This window comes from Brassica napus, chromosome A3, assembly GCF_020379485.1.
Source record: "Brassica napus cultivar Da-Ae chromosome A3, Da-Ae, whole genome shotgun sequence".
Classification (NCBI taxonomy): domain Eukaryota; kingdom Viridiplantae; phylum Streptophyta; class Magnoliopsida; order Brassicales; family Brassicaceae; genus Brassica; species Brassica napus.
This window is the reverse complement of record NC_063436.1, coordinates 1,659,154-1,682,140: the sequence shown is the minus strand read 5'-3', so window position 1 is coordinate 1,682,140 and position 22,987 is coordinate 1,659,154. Positions and strand designations below refer to the sequence as shown.

At 34.7% G+C, this 22,987-nt stretch overlaps 5 protein-coding genes across 5 annotated transcripts; 2 read left to right on the top strand and 3 right to left on the bottom strand.

The window, feature by feature from the left end:
• Positions 1-941: 941 nt before the first annotated feature.
• On the top strand, positions 942-2,590 carry LOC125593133 (fibrillin-5, chloroplastic-like). The gene is made up of 5 exons (XM_048769253.1): positions 942-1,390; positions 1,508-1,746; positions 1,837-1,935; positions 2,025-2,143; positions 2,225-2,590. The coding sequence occupies exons 1-5, from the start codon at positions 1,117-1,119 to the stop codon at positions 2,301-2,303; spliced, it is 810 nt and encodes a 269-aa protein (XP_048625210.1). The 5' UTR covers positions 942-1,116; the 3' UTR covers positions 2,304-2,590.
• A 1,611-nt stretch (positions 2,591-4,201) lies between these two features.
• LOC106441419 (actin-7) lies at positions 4,202-6,460 on the bottom strand. Its single transcript, XM_013883238.3, has 5 exons — positions 6,296-6,460; positions 5,758-5,823; positions 5,286-5,679; positions 4,593-5,206; positions 4,202-4,503 (listed from the first exon to the last, which is right to left on the bottom strand). The coding sequence occupies exons 2-5, from the start codon at positions 5,815-5,817 to the stop codon at positions 4,438-4,440; spliced, it is 1,134 nt and encodes a 377-aa protein (XP_013738692.2). The 5' UTR covers positions 5,818-5,823; positions 6,296-6,460; the 3' UTR covers positions 4,202-4,437.
• A 3,265-nt stretch (positions 6,461-9,725) lies between these two features.
• LOC106443081 (protein IDA-LIKE 3-like) lies at positions 9,726-11,411 on the bottom strand. Its single transcript, XM_013884683.3, has one exon. The coding sequence runs from the start codon at positions 10,278-10,280 to the stop codon at positions 9,966-9,968; it is 315 nt and encodes a 104-aa protein (XP_013740137.1). The 5' UTR covers positions 10,281-11,411; the 3' UTR covers positions 9,726-9,965.
• A 6,200-nt stretch (positions 11,412-17,611) lies between these two features.
• Positions 17,612-19,809, top strand: LOC106430591 (50S ribosomal protein L17). The gene is made up of 6 exons (XM_013871381.3): positions 17,612-17,887; positions 17,971-18,025; positions 18,233-18,283; positions 19,190-19,281; positions 19,362-19,439; positions 19,523-19,809. Exons 1-6 carry the CDS (start codon positions 17,832-17,834, stop codon positions 19,668-19,670), a joined length of 480 nt encoding a protein of 159 aa, XP_013726835.1. The 5' UTR covers positions 17,612-17,831; the 3' UTR covers positions 19,671-19,809.
• A 559-nt stretch (positions 19,810-20,368) lies between these two features.
• Positions 20,369-22,700, bottom strand: LOC106430575 (probable pectinesterase/pectinesterase inhibitor 51). Its single transcript, XM_013871370.3, has 2 exons — positions 21,513-22,700; positions 20,369-21,155 (listed from the first exon to the last, which is right to left on the bottom strand). The coding sequence occupies exons 1-2, from the start codon at positions 22,468-22,470 to the stop codon at positions 20,470-20,472; spliced, it is 1,644 nt and encodes a 547-aa protein (XP_013726824.1). The 5' UTR covers positions 22,471-22,700; the 3' UTR covers positions 20,369-20,469.
• Positions 22,701-22,987: the final 287 nt, after the last annotated feature.

The window sequence follows — 22,987 nt, the reverse complement described above, 5'->3', positions numbered from 1 at the left end:
TCCTAATGCTGTTCACAAGCTCTCTCCCCTGGTTTCTCCATCTTCTGCTGTGATTTTGTACAGTCCGAGAATAGTGAGCTCAGACAATTTAAAGCATAACGCTGGCCAGGGCTAGAGCCATTGAAATTTTGATTCAATGTAATTTGATTCAATGTTTCTGGTGTAAAGCATGTGACATTTTCTTTGAGTGACAACATTTTAAATATCCGATAGGCGATATCAATCTACTTATGGTAGCCGTGACAAGACTCTACAACTCAAACCAAAGACACTCGAAACTCTGTTTTAAGGCCTTGCCACAAAGAACAGAGCATGACAACTTCTTTTTCGTTTGTTCAACCCCAACAGACCATGGCTATGTTTGATACTTTGTGGTTAATCACAAATACCCACAAAAGTGCCACTTTGATTTTTTTTTCTTTTTCTTTAATTGTCTAAAACAAGTGTTGTACTTATTACTTAACAACCTTACTAACATGTGAATTGGTGAATATTTTTTTTTTTTTTTTTTTTTTGGTCGAACGTGAATTGGTGAATATAAATAGTAAAGTTAACGTTAGCAACTCAACGATAACTTTCTGACATAACTATTAAAACCAGCTTTTGGACTGAACTACAACAGAAACAATGGGACATAATCTTTTGAAATTGCATCGAGAAACGAGTTTCCATATCAAGTGGTACCTGATTAGATATTTAGATCTAATGGTCACCTGATTAGCCTAATCATGTTTAACAAATAGAGCAAAAATCATGGAATTCATAATTAATTTAGTGTCAATTAATATATATAGTATGGGAAAGTAAAAATATATCTAATTATTATTCAATGAAAAAAAATGTTGGACAAAGTATTAAGTTATTTTTGTAATGGAAAATCTGCAACTTTAAATCTATAGTTTTTTTTAAGCTCAATAAAACAAGTCTTATATCCACCAAAAAATTAAATCACTAATTTAGTTTTATACTATTGTATAGTGTATGGTGGTGGTGGTAGATAGATTGGATGCTAAAAGATTAGATAATGAACCAAAGCTGTCGATTCTCCTCCCCATAAAATTTCACTCTCCTCAAATCATCTCTTACCTTCTTCTTCCGACTGTGTGACATCTGGCAATGTCGAGTAAGCTTATCCAGCCACCGCCAATGGCAGCTTCACGAGAAGCAATCTCAAGAAGAAGAGGGAACGCGAAGATGTTACTCTCTTTCAGCGATTTCAATAGCAAAACGCTGAGTTTTAGTGACAACCCATTTCGTCTCCGGCCCATGTGCATCGGCAAAGTCACAGAACAAAGCTCTGCTTCCTCCCCAACTGATCAACAAGAAGTAGACGAAGAAGAAGATATTACAGTTTCCCAGATTAAAGAAGAGCTCTACGAAGCTCTCAAAGGTGAGTTTAGATTCAATCATTTCAAACAAAAAAAAAATCTATACTTTCTCCGGTTTGAATCATTGTGTGGTGCAAAAGGTTAAGAGTTTATTTCAATGTTTTTGGGGATGATAAAAGGGATCAATAGAGGGGTTTTCGGAGTTAAATCGGATAAAAAAGCTGAGATCGAGGGTCTGGTGAAGCTATTAGAGTGTCGGAATCCGACGCCGGAGCCGACCGGAGAGTTAGACAAGATCGGAGGTTGCTGGAAACTCATTTACAGTACAATCACTGTGTTGGGCTCCAAAAGAACCAAGTTGGGTCTTCGAGACTTCGTCTCTCTCGGAGATCTTCTTCAACAGATCGACATTGCTCAGGTAATAATTAAATCAAAAAGCGGATTCAGACAGCTTTTCCTGGTAATGATGACGTTTTAATTTAATCTTTTTTTATTTTATTAACCAAAGGGCAAAACGGTCCATGTGTTGAAATTCGATGTCCGTGGACTGAATCTACACGACGGCGAGTTTAGAATCGTCGCCAACTTCAAGATAATATCCAAATCGGTACGTTAGTACGTTACAATATAATCATGTCGGCGTTTTTATGGTTTTAGATTGCGTTTTGATGGATTTGCGTTTGTGTGTGTTTGTAGAGTGTTGAGATAACGTATGAAAGCTCAACGATCATGCCAGATCAGTTGATGAATATTTTCAAGAAGAACATGAATCTGCTGCTGGGAATCTTCAACCCTGAGGGACTATTTGAGATCTCGTATCCTTTTAGTTATAATATAAAACGTAATCACGTTTAATAAGTTTTTATTTGGATTCCTTGATTCTGAGAATTTGGCAGATATTTAGACGAAGATTTACAAGTAGGGAGAGATGGGAAAGGGAATTTATTTGTATTGGAGAAATCAGAGGAACCCTAGAGTCTTTATACAATAATGTCTACTTCGTTTTTTTCAAACTCATTTCCATTAGAAGTAATTGCTTGTTTCTCAAGAAAGAAATTCAAATTTTTATGGTTATGTTCTGTTCGGTACCATGGAGACATATACATCTCTTTCATACTACTATTTAGGGTAGGTAGATCGCTTTGGCTCTTTTTAGTGATTTTTGTCTTGAGAAAATTTGTAACGATGTATCGACATAATTGATAGCTCAATAACACTGTACAAGTAATTGGATTAGTTTTATTCAAAATGGTTATAGATTATCTTTTTGCAAACATTTACTTAGCAGACACACTAATGTATTGTTCCCATGTCGTAAAGGCTGTAACAATAAGGAATGATGCTAACGACGTATTGTGTTCAGTTCGAATTTATCTCCTTGTTACTGGTTTCAGTTGGGCTTAGACTACAAACAGTATTGGACAATCTTACTTCTTATTTTAACAATTATCAAACATAGGTTGTTTTGGCCCAAGGCTAATTGTTGAAGAAGACATTAGATTCTTTGGAAGATTCGTTAGGAAAGTACAAAAGTGTATTGTCAAAAAGAAAAAAAAGTACAAACGTGTACAGTTAAGTAATGCATAACAACAAGGGAAATTGGCACACATATACATAACCAACAACAAAATTAATTCTCTACACATAACAACTCTTAAGCTATGATATTTATGTAATAATTACCATATTACCCTTTACCACATTTACTTGAACATTTTTTTTGATTTTTCTTCTTCTTACAAATATGTTTCTCCCTTCTCTTTTTAATTGATTTCAACTTCTGATATAACACTTATTAAACTTTGTATTTTACATATTAAAAACATAGATTTTTTTTCTTCACATAAAATGTTTTGAAACTTTCAAAACAGATTTATATTTTATAAATTTTATAATATATTTCATTAACGCGGTTTTAATTCTATACTATCATAAACATATAGTATATATTCATCTATCTCTCTCTCTATATATATATATATATCTCTCTCTCCCGTCTCCCGTCTCCCTCTCCCTCTGACTCTTTCTCTCTCTCTCCCTTTCCCCTCTCCCTCTCTCTCCTTTCCTCTCTCCCTCCCTCCACTACACTACACTTTGTGTGAACATTGTTTATTTATTCCATATACACATTATAAATAGAATAGTCTTTTTTATCCAGTGTGTTGTGTTCATGTTCACGCGCTGGAAAGGAGAAAAATGTCCACTTATGTAATCAATTGACACAATTACCAAAAGATGGCTATATTCTTAATTTTTTTTTCTATTATGGTTATCTCACAAATTCTCCCTACACATTTTAGTGTGTGGATATGAGTTGTTTAATGGATCTTTTTTCAAAGTATTCCTAAAGTATTTGGGTGCTTTAGTTAGACCGACCATTTGATGTCTTTCCAACGGTAGGGACAAACGGACAAGAAATTAACTCGGTGGGAAGAACACAGATTGTGAAGAAATAATATACATTTCCTTCTACCTACGGAAATAAAATTAAAAATGAACGATAGTCTTCGAACTTATAATTTGAATTTGAAACGTTACTATTTTGACTGACTGTTCTATCTCTATAAAAAGAAAACTAGACGTTTCTTGAATTTTTTATCCATTACTATTCACTTTGAAGCTGGTTTAATTAAACTGTTGCAATTGAATGTTACCTGTGAAACCCCTAAACATGTACAATATTTATAAAATTCATAGGCTGTGTAAGGTGTACGTCATATCAAACAACTATACATAAACAACCGCATTGCTTGCAACTCTGCAACCTGATACTTGGATATGATCATCGCATAAATGAAAAATAGTTTAAAACGGCGAAAAATAAACAATAATCAGGACTTCAACAATATTTATAAGAAAAAAAACCAAAAAAATGAAGCAACGACCAAAACATAATATAATATTTTTTGCTTAAGGACAAAAAAACAGCATCACAAGAATCCTAAAGAGAAATAAAAGACACAGATAGAACTAAAGTACACAGAGACTCTTGACACATCCAGAAGGTTCCAAGGAACCACATAACAACATATAGTTCCAATTCCCATATCAGCTAGGGAAAGAGACTTGTAAACAGACTCACCACACCACGAAGAAGGGAGCAGAGCCCTTAGAAGCACTTCCTGTGAACAATGGATGGACCTGACTCATCGTACTCTCCCTTTGAAATCCACATCTGATTTACACAAACAAGTAAAACCAAATTCAATATTTTTCACTCTTTCAATGTTGTAATAAAGAATCAGAAATCCTTTTCCTTTTTACCTGTTGGAAAGTGCTGAGGGATGCAAGGATAGATCCTCCAATCCAGACACTGTATTTCCTCTCAGGAGGAGCCACCACCTTGATCTTCATGCTGCTAGGCGCAAGCGCCGTGATCTCTTTGCTCATACGGTCAGCGATTCCTGGGAACATGGTTGAACCACCACTGAGGACAATGTTTCCATACAGATCCTTCCTGATATCGACATCACACTTCATGATGGAGTTGTAAGTTGTCTCGTGGATTCCAGGGGCTTCCATTCCGATGAGCGACGGCTGGAACAGCACTTCAGGGCAACGGAACCTCTCAGCTCCGATGGTGATGACTTGTCCATCAGGTAGCTCGTAGTTCTTCTCCACTGACGAACTGCTCTTTGCTGTATCCAGCTCTTGCTCGAAGTCAAGAGCGACGTAAGCAAGCTTCTCTTTAATATCACGGACGATTTCTCGCTCGGCGGTTGTGGTGAACATGTAACCTCTCTCGGTGAGGATCTTCATTAGAGAATCAGTGAGATCACGACCAGCGAGGTCGAGACGGAGGATAGCATGAGGAAGAGCGTAACCCTCGTAGATTGGCACAGTGTGAGACACACCATCACCAGAGTCCAGCACAATACCTATTAAAAAAAATCCAAAAATGAAAACTTTAAGCAAATACAAGTAAAAAACAGATTGTTATTCAGATTAAGCACTAACCGGTAGTACGCCCACTAGCGTAGAGAGAAAGAACAGCCTGGATAGCAACATACATGGCAGGGACATTGAACGTCTCGAACATGATCTGAGTCATCTTCTCCCTGTTGGCTTTAGGGTTAAGAGGCGCCTCAGTGAGAAGAACCGGGTGCTCTTCAGGTGCAACACGAAGCTCGTTGTAGAATGTGTGATGCCAGATCTTCTCCATGTCATCCCAGTTGCTCACAATACCATGCTCGATAGGATACTTCAAAGTCAAAATACCTCTTTTAGACTGAGCTTCATCACCAACGTAAGCGTCTTTCTGACCCATCCCAACCATAACACCAGTGTGCCTGGGACGTCCAACAATACTTGGGAACACAGCCCTGGGAGCATCATCACCAGCAAAACCAGCCTGTTCACATATAAAATAATGGTCAGAGGTTGAATCTCCAAACTTGAGCTGAATAAAAAACAAATCTTTTTAACTCACCTTCACCATTCCAGTTCCATTGTCACAGACAAGTGGTTGAATTTCTTCACCCTCGGCCATCTTTTACTGTAAAATGAAACCAAGGCAATCAGATAAGTGAAATAGTGAATGCTGTCATATGAGCGTAATTCGTTTTTTTTCTTCTAACACTGAACACATGAGCAAGAATCAGATAACATCTTTGTTAAGCTAAGCTGTACATATTCACGATTGATTGATCAAAATCAGTCATGGAGAGTCTACAGATCTCAGAGATTCAACTAAAGTATAAACCGACGATTCAATTAAAGAACAATCTCATTTCAACTTAACTGAGCTGAAAAAACGAAATTAAACGGCGATAGATCGAGCCAAGCTATAAGAATCATCGAGATCTATAGATCTAAGGCCTAGGACACTAAGGAGATCAAACGATTCGTTCAGATCGATCTAACCAATCGATTAGCAGGATGAAACGCAACGCATGCTTGACAGATCTAGCGAATCAGTACTATGAGGAGATCGAGCGATGAGTGAAAATAAACGGATCTAGACTCACCTTATCGAAGAAGAAGAAGATGATAACTGAGAGAGAGGACGGTTCGTGAAGAAGCAGCGGCCAGTTAGCTACGAAGGGAGCGTGAAAGGAGTATTTATATCAGCGAATATATAGGTAGGTGTATCTTCACTCTTTTTTCCTTTTTTTTTTTTTTTTTCTGAAAATGCTATGGTGACCTGGTTTGACACTTGTTTTACCTCACGGACGCTTGTTTTTGCCGTTGGATTGTCTAAGGGTTTATCTCAACCGTTGATTTTGGATTCGCTTCAGTTAAATTAGACCGCGAGCCGTGACTGATCGTTGCGGCTCGGCTCGGGTTTGTGGTTCGGACAGCGTTCAAACGCTAGAATTAAATATTTGACGGCGACTGCTGTTGGAACAGACGAAAGTTGACGGAGAAATTTTAGTCCATTTTTAATACTACTCAATTTCTCATGGTTCAGATTTTTTTTTTTTTATATATTTGATCTCTCTTAATGTACGGTTTTCTCGTGGTTCAAATTTTTAAAAATATGATCTCTTAATGTTTTTTTTTTTAAAGAAATTTATATGTTCTAGATCGTTTGATCAGTGTAGTCTCACAATGTGTTCTGTCCATTGATGCTATTTGGTGTATGTCCAAAATTAATTAGTTCAATATTTCAAATGTTAATCACCTTTCGGAATGGCTAAATTTATGAAAACTTAATATTTGTAAATATAAAGTTTCATATACCACGTTGGAAGCATGTGCTAGTTCATACGCTTTGCCAAATAATAGTTGGAAAGTGGTCTCGCTTGGTTGGCAGCTTAAATAATCATAGATAGTTATATAAATTTTATAATTTACTAGTCACGTCTAATTTCCTAGCATTTTTGTCAAATAACGTTGCAGATATAATTGCAAAAACTAATGTAAAAAGAGAGTAACAAAAGTAGTAAATTCAAAGCCGACATCATTTGTAGTTGTATTCAAAGAAAAGATAAGTTGAGCGTCCACTCTTCTCATTTTCACTTTACTGTGATTGCATATGTTGAGCTACATCTTATCGTGAATAGAGATGATAATGTCACTGGGTTCGTCAAATCAAACGGCCCAAATATAGTTTTTTTTTTTTTGAAAATTGGCTTAGGCCGAATATAGTTCACTGAAAGAAGATCAGTAATATATTTGAGGTCCAATATTAGCCATTTTTAGCCCAAATAGAAACCTTATGATCCAATGACCCAACTATCCTCACGAGTTGTCACGTTCACTGACTCGTAACAGTTTACCAGATGATTAAAGCTTTTTTGAAACATGTTTTGTGTTAACAGTAGGTTAAAAGCTTTATCATTCTTCCATCATGTCAAAAGACTTGTGGACTCTTCAGAGAATTCGCGTTTAATCAGAAAAAAGAAAAACACATATTTTGTGTGATTGCGGTACCGTTCTTTTGTGAACTTTTTAGCTAACTGTAATTGTATCTTTATCCGTGGAGGTTGTCAGAGTTTGACGGTGATTATCAGAAGTTGCGTATTTTCACATGATTGATGCGGTAGATAATAGATTTTAACTTGGGAATAGTGTTATCATAAATGTCATGTACGTATAAATTTCATATTACATGTTTGTGAATATTCGATTTGTTTTCGAGTACTATATGGTAGATACCGTTAATTTTTCTAACCAGGTAAATCTTGGATCAAATAAAAACCCGACCATTTTCAAACCAAACATCAAAACATATATTTCTCTGAAAGAGACATCAGGCTTGTTCTTTTCACGGCAGCAGACGCTGCGTCAGCGTCTCAAAATTAACACATCAAAATCACGAAAATATATGGTGGAGAACAAATAACTTGCCGCTGCGATTACTTTTTGCAAATGCCGCCGGTGTTTTCCGTGACGCTGGGTAAAACAGCGACAGCTAAACGAGAGCTGCGTCTGATTTTAATGGTGGAAAGTACGGCTGCCTGCGGTGTTCTCCACATATTTGGGCAAAAGTCAGTTATAATTTTGGTCCTTCTGCGCTGCGTCTGCGGCGGTGAAAAGAACAAGCCTATCAAAACATATATGTAATATATCTGATGCTTTTTGTGAACATTACTATACCTGATATTTCTTATAGTGTATAACATATATTTACAATATGTATGAATCATATACGATCAATAATGTTCAATCATTAACCAAAATATTGAGTTTTTGGAACGAGTATGTTTGTCGATGCGTGCATATGGATATGTTCTAGATTTATAGGTTGTATATTACATTATAACATTAATATATGTGATTCGAAATAATCGAGACCCTATACAGGCGGGGCACACCGCACGTGTACGTGCACGTGGACATGAGTACACACGAATGCATGGACACATCACATGCCGCATATCCATGATCCATCGTAATATACACTCTACTACTCTAGTCTCTAGCGTTTGTCACATCGTTTAAGCCAATTTATATTTTATTCATTCCCACACGGATGCTTTGACTAATACAGCATTGGAGGTCACCACCGAATCACAGTAATTAAACTAAACCCATTGCAATAAGACGTCCAATACAAAACAAGAATTATAAGCCATGTACCAGTAAGTACTATAATCAGGGTTGAGTATGTGAAAGAAAACAAGACCGATTTTAACTAATCTATAGCTTATGGCTGATTAAATTTTTATTGAAATTGTGAGTTCTAGTCTCAATCAGAATGCTAATTCGAATCGGCGTGCAGGAACATACGACTCATACAGTGGAAGTTTTAGTTGTATAAGGTGTGAGGTATTGTAACGTAGCTGGGGTTTAATAACCGAGACAATAAATTAATTAGAGTCAAGGGACCCTGTTGTTCATGAAAATGAAAAGTATATATCATATCACATGGGAGTCCAATAAAGTTATTCAAAGTTTGAATGAGAAACAATTGAATATAATTGATTGATTCTTAAAACTATGCAGAAAATGCACTACTAACCCCAATGACAATTCACTAACCCCAAAAAAACGTTCAAAGAACATCTGGAATTCTTAGGAGATGTCAAATCAACTCCGTTGCTACATCGCATTCACGACTACTCAATGACATTATTCACTACAACTGAACAAAAGGATAGATCGAAAATAATCAATTATATGTATATTTCAATATTAATCACACGCTTTAGTTAACGACGCTTTCGTTATAACATATACTTTTAGCAACTGGCCATTATTTCACGCACGAACACACATTATTAGTACTTGAATGATTATTTTATTTCGATATATATCATTCAAAGTATATATATGCTATAACCAAAACGTGTGATTAAGATTGGACTTATACAATTTAAATTCCAAGTATTGGAGCTATATAATCGTATACAAACGTCAAACATGTCAGTGATTGTACGTAGCCTGTGTTGATTTGGATTTGGGACTTATTATATCTTAATAACTGTATACGAGCCGTATGAGAAACTTAAGCATGGGCGGAACATTCCTTGTCAGAAAATCAAAAAGAACAATGATTGTTGTACTACAAAAAGACCCTTATGTCTCCTCTTTACAGTTACGTACATGCACTATCTCAATGGATCTAGCAAGTTCCAATACTATAATTTGAAAATAAATCGAACTAAAATCCTATTTACATCTGTTTAAACCAATATTAAACCACAAAACAAAGAGAGAAAAAGGAGGTTGATTAATCAAATCTTTTGAGCTTCAAGGAGAAGATCGAGTCGTAGTAGTACTAGCTAAACCGATGTCGTTATGTTTTCTTGAAGGACCAGAGGCTGGAACCGGAAACTGACGTGGCATGGACCCCAAGAACTGTACACTTTTGTGATTTTGTACTTGATGATCGTGATGATGATGATGAGGTGGTGAAACTTCGTTGGTTTGTTTCGGTGGTGATCTCGTGAACATGTTCGTGGTTCTTGCTCCATTGCAGCAACCCAAAAAGAAAAGAAGAACAACGAGAATAATGATTGTTTTCGCGAGTTGATTGGTTCTTGATCTGCAGTTTCGAGAAGACATTTGATGGATCAAAGATTGGAGTCGAGTAGAGAAAATGAAAACGAGAGCGAGCGAGAGAGAGAGAGAGGGAAAAGATTTTGTTCGAAGGGTTTTTGAGTGGAAATATTTAATATTTAAAAGAGCTTTTTCTTTTGTTGATGGGTGATGGAATGAAAAAGAGGAGGTTGTGAATTGTTGACAGCAAGATTTATGGGCACATCAAGAGAGAGAGGGAGAGAGATAGAATGTGACTGAAAGATGTTGACATATGGTTCTATTTGTATGCTGTTTATTTGCTTATGGTTCTATTCGTATGTTTGGTTTTTGAGTAGACCCTATACAACTTAAAACCATTAATCATGGATTTAGTAACCTAAACAGTCTATTAGGTTTAGGGATGTTGCAATAGGATGGTGGATCGGGAATAATATAGTATATATCTTATGAAGTCGTGTACAAGTATTATTATAGTTTTTTTACCAAAAAAAGTAGTATTACAGTTGGTTCTGCATTTGGGAAGACTACTACTGAAGATCAAGCAGATTAATTTAGAATTCTTTATATGACCCACGATAAATTTCAAAAAGAATAGATGAAGACTTCTTTACAGCTGTCTTTAATTAGGTTCACGAGCAAGTGTGACATATTTCTTAGATTTCTAATTTTATTTGAAAGAACAAATATTATACTTTTTCATTTCTTTGTCGTTATTTTATTATTGACGATGACTAAATATTAGCATCTGCGAAAAATGAAAAAGAAAGAGGGGGAAAAAGAGAGAAGAAAATGATATCAAAGATAATTAGAGATGGGCAAAGCCTTTTCACTTCATGTTATGTCAAATAAATTATATTCATTTGCTTTACTCCGATATTGTCTACAAACGATCTCTTTCAATCAGTTGAGCTAGCCACACATTTGCCTAGGATATTTAGATTATAAGTTCGAGTTAAAACATAACTTGAGAATAACTCGATACAACAACTATACCACAAAGACACGGACCAACCAATTGCCACAAAATATCATCCACTGTTTATGTTCCTCAGTGTAATCAACGTATAAATCTCGCAGGTTTTACTAAACCATGCAGACCCTCTTTGGGGCATACATATTTAAGTGGATCGAACAAATACTGCCGACAAGATGTTACAAGAATAGAAGGAAACTTAAATTAGAACGCAACAACACTAGTTATGTACTTATGTCAGAAGAAGAACAAATAAAACCTAAAGCTAGCTTGTCCAAGTTCCTTTAGCATTAGTGTAGAACTGTAGAGAGAAACAAAGCCCTCCCTGACATTTTAAAATTTTAAAATAATAAATAAAGGACAGAGACTAATCTATGTATTATTGGTTATAAAATTAGTGATAGAGTAATTACAATTTTTTCGTATAATTTTTATCTGATTTCATAATGAAATTCTAAATTCCTTTTTATGATATTGGTTAACAAGATTACCATTTAAAGCAAAATAAGCATCTATATAACTAATTGGATTGTTTAAACTAAATAAAAAATATTTATGTACAAAGCTATTGGTTATAAGATTTTACTAGATTTAGAAAATTTAAATTAAATTAAGATTATGTTATTGGGCCTAAAATTTTTATTAAAAATCAGTCAAAATGGTAACGGATCCTTGAAAGAAACAAAAATGATATGTATTTATTTTGTTACTTTTTTATTTTTATTTTGTTATTTTTTGCTTGTTTTTTTCCTTTTTTGTAAAATGTAATGGATATTTGAAAGAAATAAAAATACTTACAAGATATGAAGTTATGATAAGGCTGAAATTGACTCTCCAAGATAAACAAAGCAAAAAGAGAACAACTAAAAGTTCATTTTCTCACATTGAAACAACTTTGTTGTTGTAGCAGGAGATCCCAACCCAATTGCTTCCACAAGGGTCTACTCCTTTCCAATTCTCAGGGAACCTTGTCCACTGAGCTTTTATGGCTTGCAATGCGGCGGAATCTGCGGAAGAAACGGAAAATCAGTTTCGAGGAGGAGTGAGTTTGCAGCAACAACACTATCAAAAGAACAAATTGTGTTCCATTCATCTTTAACAAATAATGGGAAAAGAAGGTAAAAGTGAAGTACACAAACTTATCTCTCTCTCTCTTTTGTTGAATTACTAAGAACACAAACTTCTCTATTTTTACCTCTAAAATAAAGAAACTCTATAATAAAGATGAGTTTTACTCCAATGTAGAGAAAAAAATAACAATATCTATTTTAGGCAAAAATATAGATGGGTTAGTATTATTTTGCCTCTAAATGCTATTATAGATGTAGAAATAGAGATTGTTTGGAAATGCTTTTATGAAAACACTTTAATTCTTTTGCAGAGACATGTGATGTTTACCATTTTTGTTTTAGAATTACATTCTAATTTTATTGTTTTTGCTTTTGATCTTTTCATTAAATGAGACTTCTTAACAATGTTAAAGTCGACATCATCATTTCGAAGATTCTTTAAGTCAACTAGTGTTTCGAATTTTAAAAACTTAAGGACAAACTAATTTCATGATCAGATATAGAGACAAGTAAATGAAACATTGGCTTGATTCCCAATATTTTTTTAGAGATTTGTTACATAGATAAAATATTCAAATTATGAAAAAAATGTATAAAAAATGTTTATGGCCCCTTAAATTTCAGATCGGCCATGACTAATCTATGTAATGTTGGTTATAAATCAGTGACAGAGTAGTTACAACATTTTCGTAGAATTTTTATCTAATTTCAGAATAAAACTCATAATTCATTTTCTCTGTTCTTTTGGAGAGCTTTGCCAAATAAGATTTATTTATTCTATACTCCCTCTCAATGATTTTGTCATGATATTGGTTAACAAGATTTACCAATTAAACCAAAATTAACACCTATATATCTAATTGGATTGTTCAAACTAATAAAAAAATATTTATTGACAAAACTATTGGTTATAAACTTATAAGATTTAATTAGACATTGAAATTAAATTAAAATTGTGTTATTGGGCCCAAATGTTTTTAAAAAATTAGTCAAAATGGTAATGGATCCTTGAAAGAAACAAAAATGATATGTTTTTTATTTTGTTATTTTTTGCTTTTTATTTTATTATCTTTTTCTTGTTTCTTCCTTTTTATAAAATGTAATGGATCCTTGAAAGAAACAAAAACACTTACAAGATATGAAGTTCTTATAAGGTTGAAATTGACTCTCTAAGCTTTCCTTCCACATTGAGATTCCCTAATGATCTACACCAAACTTACAACTTAGAAAAGAGAAACAAACCAAAAAGAGAACAAACTAAAAGTTCATTTTCTCACATTGAAACAATTTTGTTGTTGTAGCAGGAGATCCCAACCCAATTGCTTCCACAAGGGTCTACTCCTTTCCAATTCTCAGGGAACCTTGTCCACTGAGCTTTCATGGCTTGCAATGCGGCGGAATCTGCGGAAGAAACGGAAAATCAGTTTCAAGGAGGAGTGAGCTTGCAGCAACAACACTATCAAAAGAACAAATTGTGTTCCATTCATCTTTAACAAACAATGAGAAAAGAAGGTAAAAGTGAAGAACACAAACTTATCTCTCTCTCTCTCTCTTTTGTTGAATTACTAAGAACACAAACTTCTCTCTATTTTTACCTCTAAAATAGAAAAACTCTATAATAAAGATGGGTTTTACTCCAATGTTGAGAAAAAAATAACAATATCTATTTTAGGCAAAAATATAGATGAGTTAGAGTTATTTTGCCTCTAAATGCTATTAAAGATGTAGAAATAGAGGTGGTTTGGAAATGCTCTTATGAAAACACTTTAATTCTTTTGCAGAGACATGTGATGTTTACCATTTTTGTTTTAGAATTATATTCTAATTTTATTGTTTTTGCTTTTGATCTTTTCATTAAATGAGACTTCTTAACAATGTTAAAGTCGACATCATCATTTCGAAGATTCTTTAAGTCAACTAGTGTTTTGAATTTTAAAAAATTAAGGACAAACTGATTTCATGATCATATATAGAGACAAGTAAATGAAACATTGGCTTGAATCTCAATATTTTTGTAGAGATTTGTTACATAGATAAAATATTCAAATTATGAAAAAAATGTATAAAAAATGTTTATGGCCCCTTAAATTTCAGATTGCCCATGACTAATCTATGTATTGTTGGTTATAAATCAGTGACAGAGTAGTTACAACATTTTCGTAGAATTTTTATATAATTTCAGAATAAAACTCATAATTCTTTTTTCTCTGTACTTTTGGAGAGCTTTGCCAAATAATATTTATTTATTCTATACTCCCTCTCAATGATTTTGTCACGATATTGGTTAACAAGGTTTACCAATTAAACCAAAATTAACTCCTATATATCTAATTTGATTGTTCAAACTAATAAAAAAATATTTATTGACAAAACTATTGGTTATAAACTTATAAGATTTTATTAGACTTTGAAATTAAATTAAAATTGTGTTACTGGGCCCAAATGTTTTTAAAAAATTAGTCAAAATGGTAATGAATCCTTGAACGAAACAAAAATGATATGTTTTTTATTTTGTTATTTTTTGCTTTTTATTTTATTATTTTTTTCTTGTTTCTTCCTATTTGTAAAATGTAATGGATCTTTGAAAGAAACAAAAACACTTACAAGATATGAAGTTCTGATAAGGTTGAAATTGACTCTCTAAGCTTTCCTTCCACATTGAGATTCCCTAATGATCTACACCAAACTTACAACTTAGAAAAGAGAAACAAACCAAAAAGAGAACAAACTAAAAGTTCATTTTCTCACAGTGAAACAACTTTGTTGTTGTAGCAGGAGATCCCAACCCAATTGCTTCCACAAGGGTCTACTCCTTTCCAATTCTCAGGGAACCTTGTCCACTGAGCTTTCATGGCTTGCAATGCGGCGGAATCTGCGGAAGAAACGGAAAATCAGTTTCAAGGAGGAGTGAGCTTGCAGCAACAACACTATCAAAAGAACAAATTGTGTTCCATTCATCTTTAACAAACAATGAGAAAAGAAGGTAAAAGTGAAGAACACAAACTTATCTCTCTCTCTCTCTCTTTTGTTGAATTACTAAGAACACAAACTTCTCTCTATTTTTACCTCTAAAATAGAGAAATTCTATAATAAAGATGAGTTTTACTCCAATGTAGAGGAAAAAATAACAATATCTATTTTAGGCAAAAATATAGATGGATTAGAGTTATTTTGGCTCTAAATGCTATTATAGATGTAGAAATAGAGGTGGTTTGGAAATGTTCTTATGCTAACACTTTAATTCTTTTGTAGAGTCATGTGATGTTTACCATTTTTGTTTTAGAATTACATTCTAATTTTATTGTTTTTGCTTTTGATCTTTTCATTAAATGGGACTTCTTAACAATGTTAAAGTCGACATCATCATTTCGAAGATTCTTTAAGTCAACTAGTGTTTTGAATTTTAAAAAATTAAGGACAAACTAATTTCATGATCAGATATAGAGACAAGTAAATGAAACATTGGCTTGAATCCCAATATTTTTTTAGAGATTTGTTACATAGATAAAATATTCAAATTATGAAAAAATGTATAAAAAATGTTTATGGCCCCTTAAATTTCAGATCGGCCATGACTAATCTATGTATTGTTGGTTATAAATCAGTGACAGAGTAGTTACAACATTTTCGTAGAATTTTTATCTAATTTCAGAATAAAACTCATAATTCTTTTTCTTTGTACTTTTGGAGAGCTTTGCCAAATAATATTTATTTATTCTATACTCCCTCTCAATGATTTTGTCACGATATTGGTTAACAAGATTTACCAATTAAACCAAAATTAACACCTATATATCTAATTTGATTGTTCAAACTAATAAAAAAATATTTATTGACAAAACTATTGGTTATAAACTTATAAGATTTTATTAGACATTGAAATTAAATTAAAATTGTGTTATTGGGCCCAAATGTTTTTAAAAAATTAGTCAAAATGGTAATGAATCCTTGAAAGAAACAAAAATGATATGTTTTTTTATTTTGTTATTTTTTGCGTTTTGCTTTTTATTTTATTATTTTTTTCTTGTTTCGTCCTTTTTGTAAAATGTAATGGATCCTTGAAAGAAACAAAAACACTTACAAGATATGAAGTTCTGATAAGGTTGAAATTGAATCTCTAAGCTTTCATTCCACATTGAGATTCCCTAATGATCTACACCAAACTTACAACTTAGAAAAGAGAAACAAACCAAAAAGAGAACAAACTAAAAGTTCATTTTCTCACATTGAAACAACTTTGTTGTTGTAGCAGGAGATCCCAACCCAATTGCTTCCACAAGGGTCTACTCCTTTCCAATTCTCAGAGAACCTTGTCCACTAAGCTTTCATGGCTTGCAATGCGGCGGAATCTGCGGAGGAAACAGAAAATCAGTTTCAAGGAGGAGTGAGCTTGCAGCAACAACACTATCAAAAGAACAAATCTTGTTCCATTTATCTTTAACAAACAATGAGAAAATAAGGTAAAAATGAAGAACACAAACTTATCTCTCTTTCTTTTGTTGAATTACTAAGAACACAAACTTCTATATCTATTTTTACCTCTAAAATAGATAAACTCTATAATAAAGATGAGTTTTACTCCAATGTATAGGAAAAAAGTAACAATTGCTATTTTAAACAAAAATATTGATGGATTGGAGTTATTTTGCCTCTAAAATGCTATTATAGATGTAGAAATAGAGGTGGGTTGGAAAAGATCTTATGAGAATACTTTAATTCTTTTGCAGAGACATGTGATGTTTACCATTTTTGTTTTAGAATTACATTCTAATTTTATTGTTTTTGCTTTTGCTCTTTTCATTAAATGAAACTTCTTAACAATGTTAAAGTCGACATCATTTCGAAGATTCATTAAGTCAACTAGTGTTTCCAATTTTAAAAAATTAAGGACAAACTAATTTCATGATCAGATATAGAGACAAGTAAATGAAACATTGGTTTGAATCCCAATATTTTTTTAGAGATTTGTTACATAGATAAAATATTCAAAGTATGAAAAAAATGTATAAAAAATGTTTATGGCCCCTTAAATTTCAGATTGGCCATGACTAATCTATGTATTGTTGGTTATAAATCACTGACAGAGTAGTTAAAACATTTTCGTAGAATTTTTATCTAATTTTAGAATAAAACTCATAATTTTTTTTCTCTGTACTTTTGGAGAGCTTTGCCAAATAAGATTTATTTATTCTATCCTCCCTCTCAATGAATTTGTCATGATATTGGTTAACAAGATTTTCAAATTAAACCAAAATTAACACCTATATATCTAATTGGATTGTTCAGACTAAATAAAAAAATATTTATTGACAAAACTATTGGTTATAAACTTATAAGATTTTATTAGACTTGGAAATTAAATTAAAATTGTGTTATTGGGCCCAAATGTTTTTTTTTTAATCAGTCAAAATGGTATGTGTATCCTTACTGGCACAAAGCCCAGCCCAATACTAAATAAGACAGAACACATTTTACCGTATAACCTCTCCACCTTAGGGTTCTGTCTCTCCGATCACTTCTCCGACTGCAGAAATGACCAACTTCAGGAAGCTTGGCCGGCATGCGGGTCACCGTATCTCCATGCTCAGGTACACATCTCTCCTCTGTCTTTTCCTTAATGTAAAAAGCTTTCTCCTTTGATGTGTTGGTTACTTTTCACTATTGTAATCAGGACTCTGGTATCTCAATTGGTCAAGCACGAGCGTATAGAGACCACCGTCACCAAGGTATTGATTAGAGTTTATAGAATCGACGAATCTTCCTATACCTGTAGTAACTCAATTTCATCAGATTGTTTGTTGTGTCTGTATTGGTGAAAAAGGAGACTCCTTTCTATCACATTTTGATGGTTGAATCTGCTTTTTTTATTCACTATGAAAATTGTCTCTAGTGATTAGTGATCACTGCTAAAGAGACGTTGTTTGTGTTTGCAGGCTAAAGAGGTGCGTCGTCTTGCTGATAACATGATTCAACTCGGTAAAGAGGTATGTTGGTTTATTGATTCTCTGTGCCATTTTGTTTTAGATAATATCATATAGGGGTGGGCGTTCTGGTACCCGTTCGGGTTCGGATCGGGTATTTCGGATTTTCGGGTATTTCGGTATAGAGGTCTAGAACCCGTTCGGGTATTTCTGTACTTCGGGTCGGGTTCGGGTATTTTTAGTTCGGATTCGGTTATTTCGGATCGGGTTCGGATATTTAGATTTTGAAAAAAAAATTAAAATTTTCATTTCTCAAGTTTATTGTATTTAAAAATATAACTTTTAGTTAACTAATTTTTTATTTTTAATAGATTGAATGGTTAATAGATTTGGACATAACATTTTAAAACTAAAAAAGCACTAATTTAGTTATTTTTTTTAATTTTGGATATAACTTTTTGTTAATTTTTGAAATAAAAAACTTGACATGCATTTTAAGTGAGTAGCAAATCATTTTTCCGTAATTGTATGTATATCATATGAACTTAAATTATGTGTAGTATCAATATAAATATTTTATATAAAATGAGAGATATAAACTAGAAACATAAGGTTAATTATACATATGTTCGGTTATATTCGGATATCCATTCGGGTTCGGGTATCCAATCTCTCCTTATTCAATACCCGTTCGGGTATTTTGCTACTTCGGTTCGGATTTCGGTTCGGTTTTTTCGGATCGGGTTCGGGTGCCACTTCGGATATCGGGTAAAGTGCCCACCCCTAATATCATATAGACTATATTCCAGTGAAGTATCTGCTTGGTTGAAAATGTAACTTTGGTGTTATATACTGTTTTAAAATATATAGATTTTACTTTCATTTAAGTATTTTAGAGTGTGTGTTCTTGCGACTGAAGTGTATAGTATTCGATAACTACATCTTGCTGACAAAACTTCATCTTATCAGGGCTCGCTTGATTCAGCAAGGCGAGCAGCTGGTTTTGTAAGGGGAGATGATGTCCTTCACAAGATTTTTACTGAATTGGCATACCGATACAAGTGAAATTTTCTTCAACTCTTGTGCTAACTGTTATTGCCTAAGCGCTTGCTTCATTGGGATAAATACCATTCTGTTACAGAGATAGAGATGGTGGATACACAAGATTGTTACGTACTCGCATTCGAGTTGGTGATGCTGCTCCTATGGCGTATATCGAGTATAACTAGTTTCTTCTTTATCATTTCTTCTGTTATATTTGAGATAACTGGTGAACTAAGTGGGTCATATACTTGTGGGCAGGTTTATTGACAGAGAGAACGAGCTTAGGCAATCGAATCCAGCAACACCTCAACCACCACAACGAGTACCCTTGGACCCATGGGATAAATCACGCCTCATGAAGCAAGTTGCTCCACCTAAGGAGGAGAAAATCTCCATCATCCATTAGTTGCCATAATATGTTTTAACGGAAGTAATAAAGTTACTTTGTTGTTGGTTCTGAACATTAAAAGTGAGTCTTGAAAGCAATAACAGGTCTTCTGAGGCTTTTTTTTTAGCTTATCTTAAATGTTAGTAAAACTTTATCTTTTCTCTTGCTTCTACAAGATCAGGTTTGAGTTTGTGACCACTCATCTCTTAGTGTGTGGCCCTATGATCTACCAATACAGTAGAATTATGTGCCTAATGCATGGGGCCCCTACCCACTTAAATGTAGGTGAACCAATTAAAAGAATACTGAGAGCATGATCACTACTGAAAACTCAAATTGGTTATACAACTGAAAGCTACTCTTCTTTGGTAATGTTTTTTTTTTTTACTTTCCCTTCACTAGTTTCTGCAACCTCCAGCATCCTCCTGGCTTTTACTGCCAACTCTCAAAACATTGAAATGATGGTGATGATGATGTCTACTTCGTTGAAAACTTTTTGGTATTTCGTTTGCTTACAGCAACAAACTCTGCTTTAACGTCAAGCAAACGGCATCATCGCTTCCCTCTCACAACTATTGATATTTTTCTCCATTCTCATTTATGAATATATCCCAACACGCTATCCTTTGATACTACACACAACTATAAGCAAAAAAGTTCCAACCTTTGCACCTTTTATGTTTTAATTCAATTTAGATATAAACTTTCAGTTGATATAACTAACAAGAATGAAATGTTTTGATATCTTTTTGTAACTTTTTCAACTAAAGTAAGATGACAAGGTTTTCTTCTTACAAAGCTTTAGTCATAACCTGATTCAACTAGACATCAAAGCCCACTCATCAGCTTGAATAAAGTTATCCACCGAGTACACATGAACATGCTCATCTGGTATCTCACTGCTCCACGAAACCCTCTGCGACCTATCTGATCCCACACCCGTGTTCTTAGACTCTCCATAAAACAACGTCTGAAGAGCAAAATCCCCACTCCACGGCAGCCAACCATCAGGCGTTATCAAAGCCTCCATATTACAACCTATAAACACAGTCCTCGAGTAATCTTTCCACGGCCTCCCCAAGAAGTTCTTATGCACCTTAGGGTTAGCTTTATACAGCTTCATGTAATCATCCGTTCCGTTTATCAAACAGTTCAAGAACACGAACCCCGTTGACTGCGACGGGTCAATTCTCCCTTGTGCAGTGACGGCGTTTTTCTCGCCCTTCTCGGGGTTAACTTGACGCGGCGCGATGAGGATCTCGCAGTCTTGGAAGACTGAAGCTGAGTTTCCGAAGATGAAGTCAACGTTCCCTTGGATACGGCAGCTTTTGTAGAACTGACGAAGTCCATGTGCGTAGAGTGTGTCTTGGTTCCCAAGGAACTCGCAGTTCTCGAGCAGAGAAAAGTCGCTGTCGGATCTAAAGGCTACCGCTTGGTGAGCGTCTGGTCCCGCCGTGTTTTGGAAGGTTATGTCACGAGCCATGAATCCATCTCCTACCACTCCTATCAAACCAAACATGTAACAGTTAATTAAAAAAAATCAATTCGGACAAGAAAAAATAAAATAAAATATCATATAACTGAACTAATATCTACTTAAAATGTCAAAAATATTTTCAACATTTAAGATAATTACATAATTTTTTTTTGAACTACTCAAGTTTAGAATTTTCCTAATATAGTACGTGCCACGGTGCAAACTCCACATAATATTTTATCCATAATAAAATATAAAATGAATAAGAACTTGGGTAAGAACATTCAACGCTTATTTGTCAATAAAAATAATAAATAAATAAACATTACGTTGCTCTAACATTAAAAAGACGTTTACTTCATAATAATAAGTTAATAACTCACCGACAGTTGCAGTGTTGTACGTGGTCATCCCAGGCATCCCGGCGTTCAAAGATCCCGTAATGACCGTTTTGCCCATGCCGTCTCCTACGAAGACGACGTTCATCTTCTCAAACGGAATCCTAACGGTCTCCTCATACACTCCCTCGCTAATCTTTATAACAAACTTACTCACTCCGTTGTTATCAGGCGCCGCGTTAACGGCGTCCTGCACCGTCTTGTAACCGCATTCTCCGGTTTTACAGACCGTAACGTCTTCTTTTAAACCGGAAGGGAAGCCCAAAGCACCCGGATCCGAGCCCATACCCGGCCCAGTCTTCTCCCAGAACCCGTCTCGTTCCGTTGCTGGTGGAATCCACGACGCTAAGTCGTCTCCGAAGTTATCGTACGACACCATCATGCTTAGCGCGTTACTGGTGACGTGGATGAGCCCGTCGAGAAACGACATCGTTTCGCCGACTTGCGCTGTGTCGTTGACGTACTTGAGCGCTGACCATGTATCGTATTGGTACACGAGAGCAGCGCTCATCCAAGCGCGAGCGTCTTTTATTCGGCCACGTGTCAGAGCGTTATCCGTCGATAAGGTTCGGTGTTTGGAGTAAGATAAGAGCTGGAGGCACGTGTTCGCGGCGTTGGTGCGGTTTAGATTCCCTACGGACGCGTCCAGGATAGACTTCACTTTGGACTGAGCTGTTTCGAGGTTTTGGTAAGAGACGGAGATTGCTGAGTGGATGATCTGAGATGGGTTGGGATCTGGAGGGACAAGACCTGGTTGGGATAGAGAAGAGAGGCATTGGTCTGGGTAGCGAGTTGCGTTGCAGGCGAGACGGATCTGAGAGGCGGTAGAGGACGAAGGGTTGAGCGGAGGAGACTTGTTGTGGTGGTGATGGTGGTGGCGGGAGGAGGAAGAGGGAGAGGCTAAGAGGAAGAGAGAGAAGAGAAGGATGAGAACGGAGGACATGATGATGGGATAGTTTCGAACATGCCATTAGAGAATGATGTGTGTGTATATATATGGAAATGAGTTAAATATTTGAGGAAATTGATAAAAAAAATAACGGAAATTAAAATTAAAAAATGGAGAGAGATGGATTACAGTCACAGACCATTAGAGTCACGGGCGATGCATAGTGGAACACTAATGCGATTATCATGCGCGCAGAGAGAGGATAGAGAAGAGGAGATTGGCATTTTGTGAGTGTCTTTTATCAGTTACGGTTTAATTATACAAGAGAGGCGATCAAAATGTCCGGTTTAGATTCCGGTTTTTATCGGGTAAGTGTTTAAGTCTCAGGGTCAAGTCAACTCTCTATTGATCTGACTTTAAGGTTGGTAATTGTTGTTTTCTTCATGGGGTTTCTATGTTTCTCTAATACCGAATCGTAGATCTTAGTTATAAAACCTTTTACAAAAGCATAATTCTTGTATAGTACTTCAGAAAATTAACTTTTCATTTCTGTTTTGTGCGTTTCAGAACT

Excerpts from the sequence above, each read along its gene's own strand:
- LOC125593133 (XM_048769253.1), top strand. The coding sequence starts at position 1,117 with ATGTCGAGTAAGCTTATCCAGCCACCGCCAATGGCAGCTTCACGAGAA. Across the intron at positions 1,747-1,836 it reads AACAGATCGACATTGCTCAG|GGCAAAACGGTCCATGTGTT; the intron begins GTAATAATTAAA and ends TATTAACCAAAG. Across the intron at positions 1,936-2,024 it reads TCAAGATAATATCCAAATCG|AGTGTTGAGATAACGTATGA; the intron begins GTACGTTAGTAC and ends GTGTGTTTGTAG.
- LOC106441419 (XM_013883238.3), bottom strand. The coding sequence starts at position 5,817 with ATGGCCGAGGGTGAAGAAATTCAACCACTTGTCTGTGACAATGGAACT. Across the intron at positions 5,680-5,757 it reads ATGGAACTGGAATGGTGAAG|GCTGGTTTTGCTGGTGATGA; the intron begins GTGAGTTAAAAA and ends ATATGTGAACAG. Across the intron at positions 4,504-4,592 it reads CCCTCAGCACTTTCCAACAG|ATGTGGATTTCAAAGGGAGA; the intron begins GTAAAAAGGAAA and ends TGTGTAAATCAG.
- LOC106443081 (XM_013884683.3), bottom strand. The coding sequence starts at position 10,280 with ATGTCTTCTCGAAACTGCAGATCAAGAACCAATCAACTCGCGAAAACA.
- LOC106430591 (XM_013871381.3), top strand. The coding sequence starts at position 17,832 with ATGACCAACTTCAGGAAGCTTGGCCGGCATGCGGGTCACCGTATCTCC. Across the intron at positions 17,888-17,970 it reads CACCGTATCTCCATGCTCAG|GACTCTGGTATCTCAATTGG; the intron begins GTACACATCTCT and ends TATTGTAATCAG. Across the intron at positions 18,026-18,232 it reads TAGAGACCACCGTCACCAAG|GCTAAAGAGGTGCGTCGTCT; the intron begins GTATTGATTAGA and ends TTGTGTTTGCAG.
- LOC106430575 (XM_013871370.3), bottom strand. The coding sequence starts at position 22,470 with ATGTCCTCCGTTCTCATCCTTCTCTTCTCTCTCTTCCTCTTAGCCTCT. Across the intron at positions 21,156-21,512 it reads GTACAACACTGCAACTGTCG|GAGTGGTAGGAGATGGATTC; the intron begins GTGAGTTATTAA and ends TTGGTTTGATAG.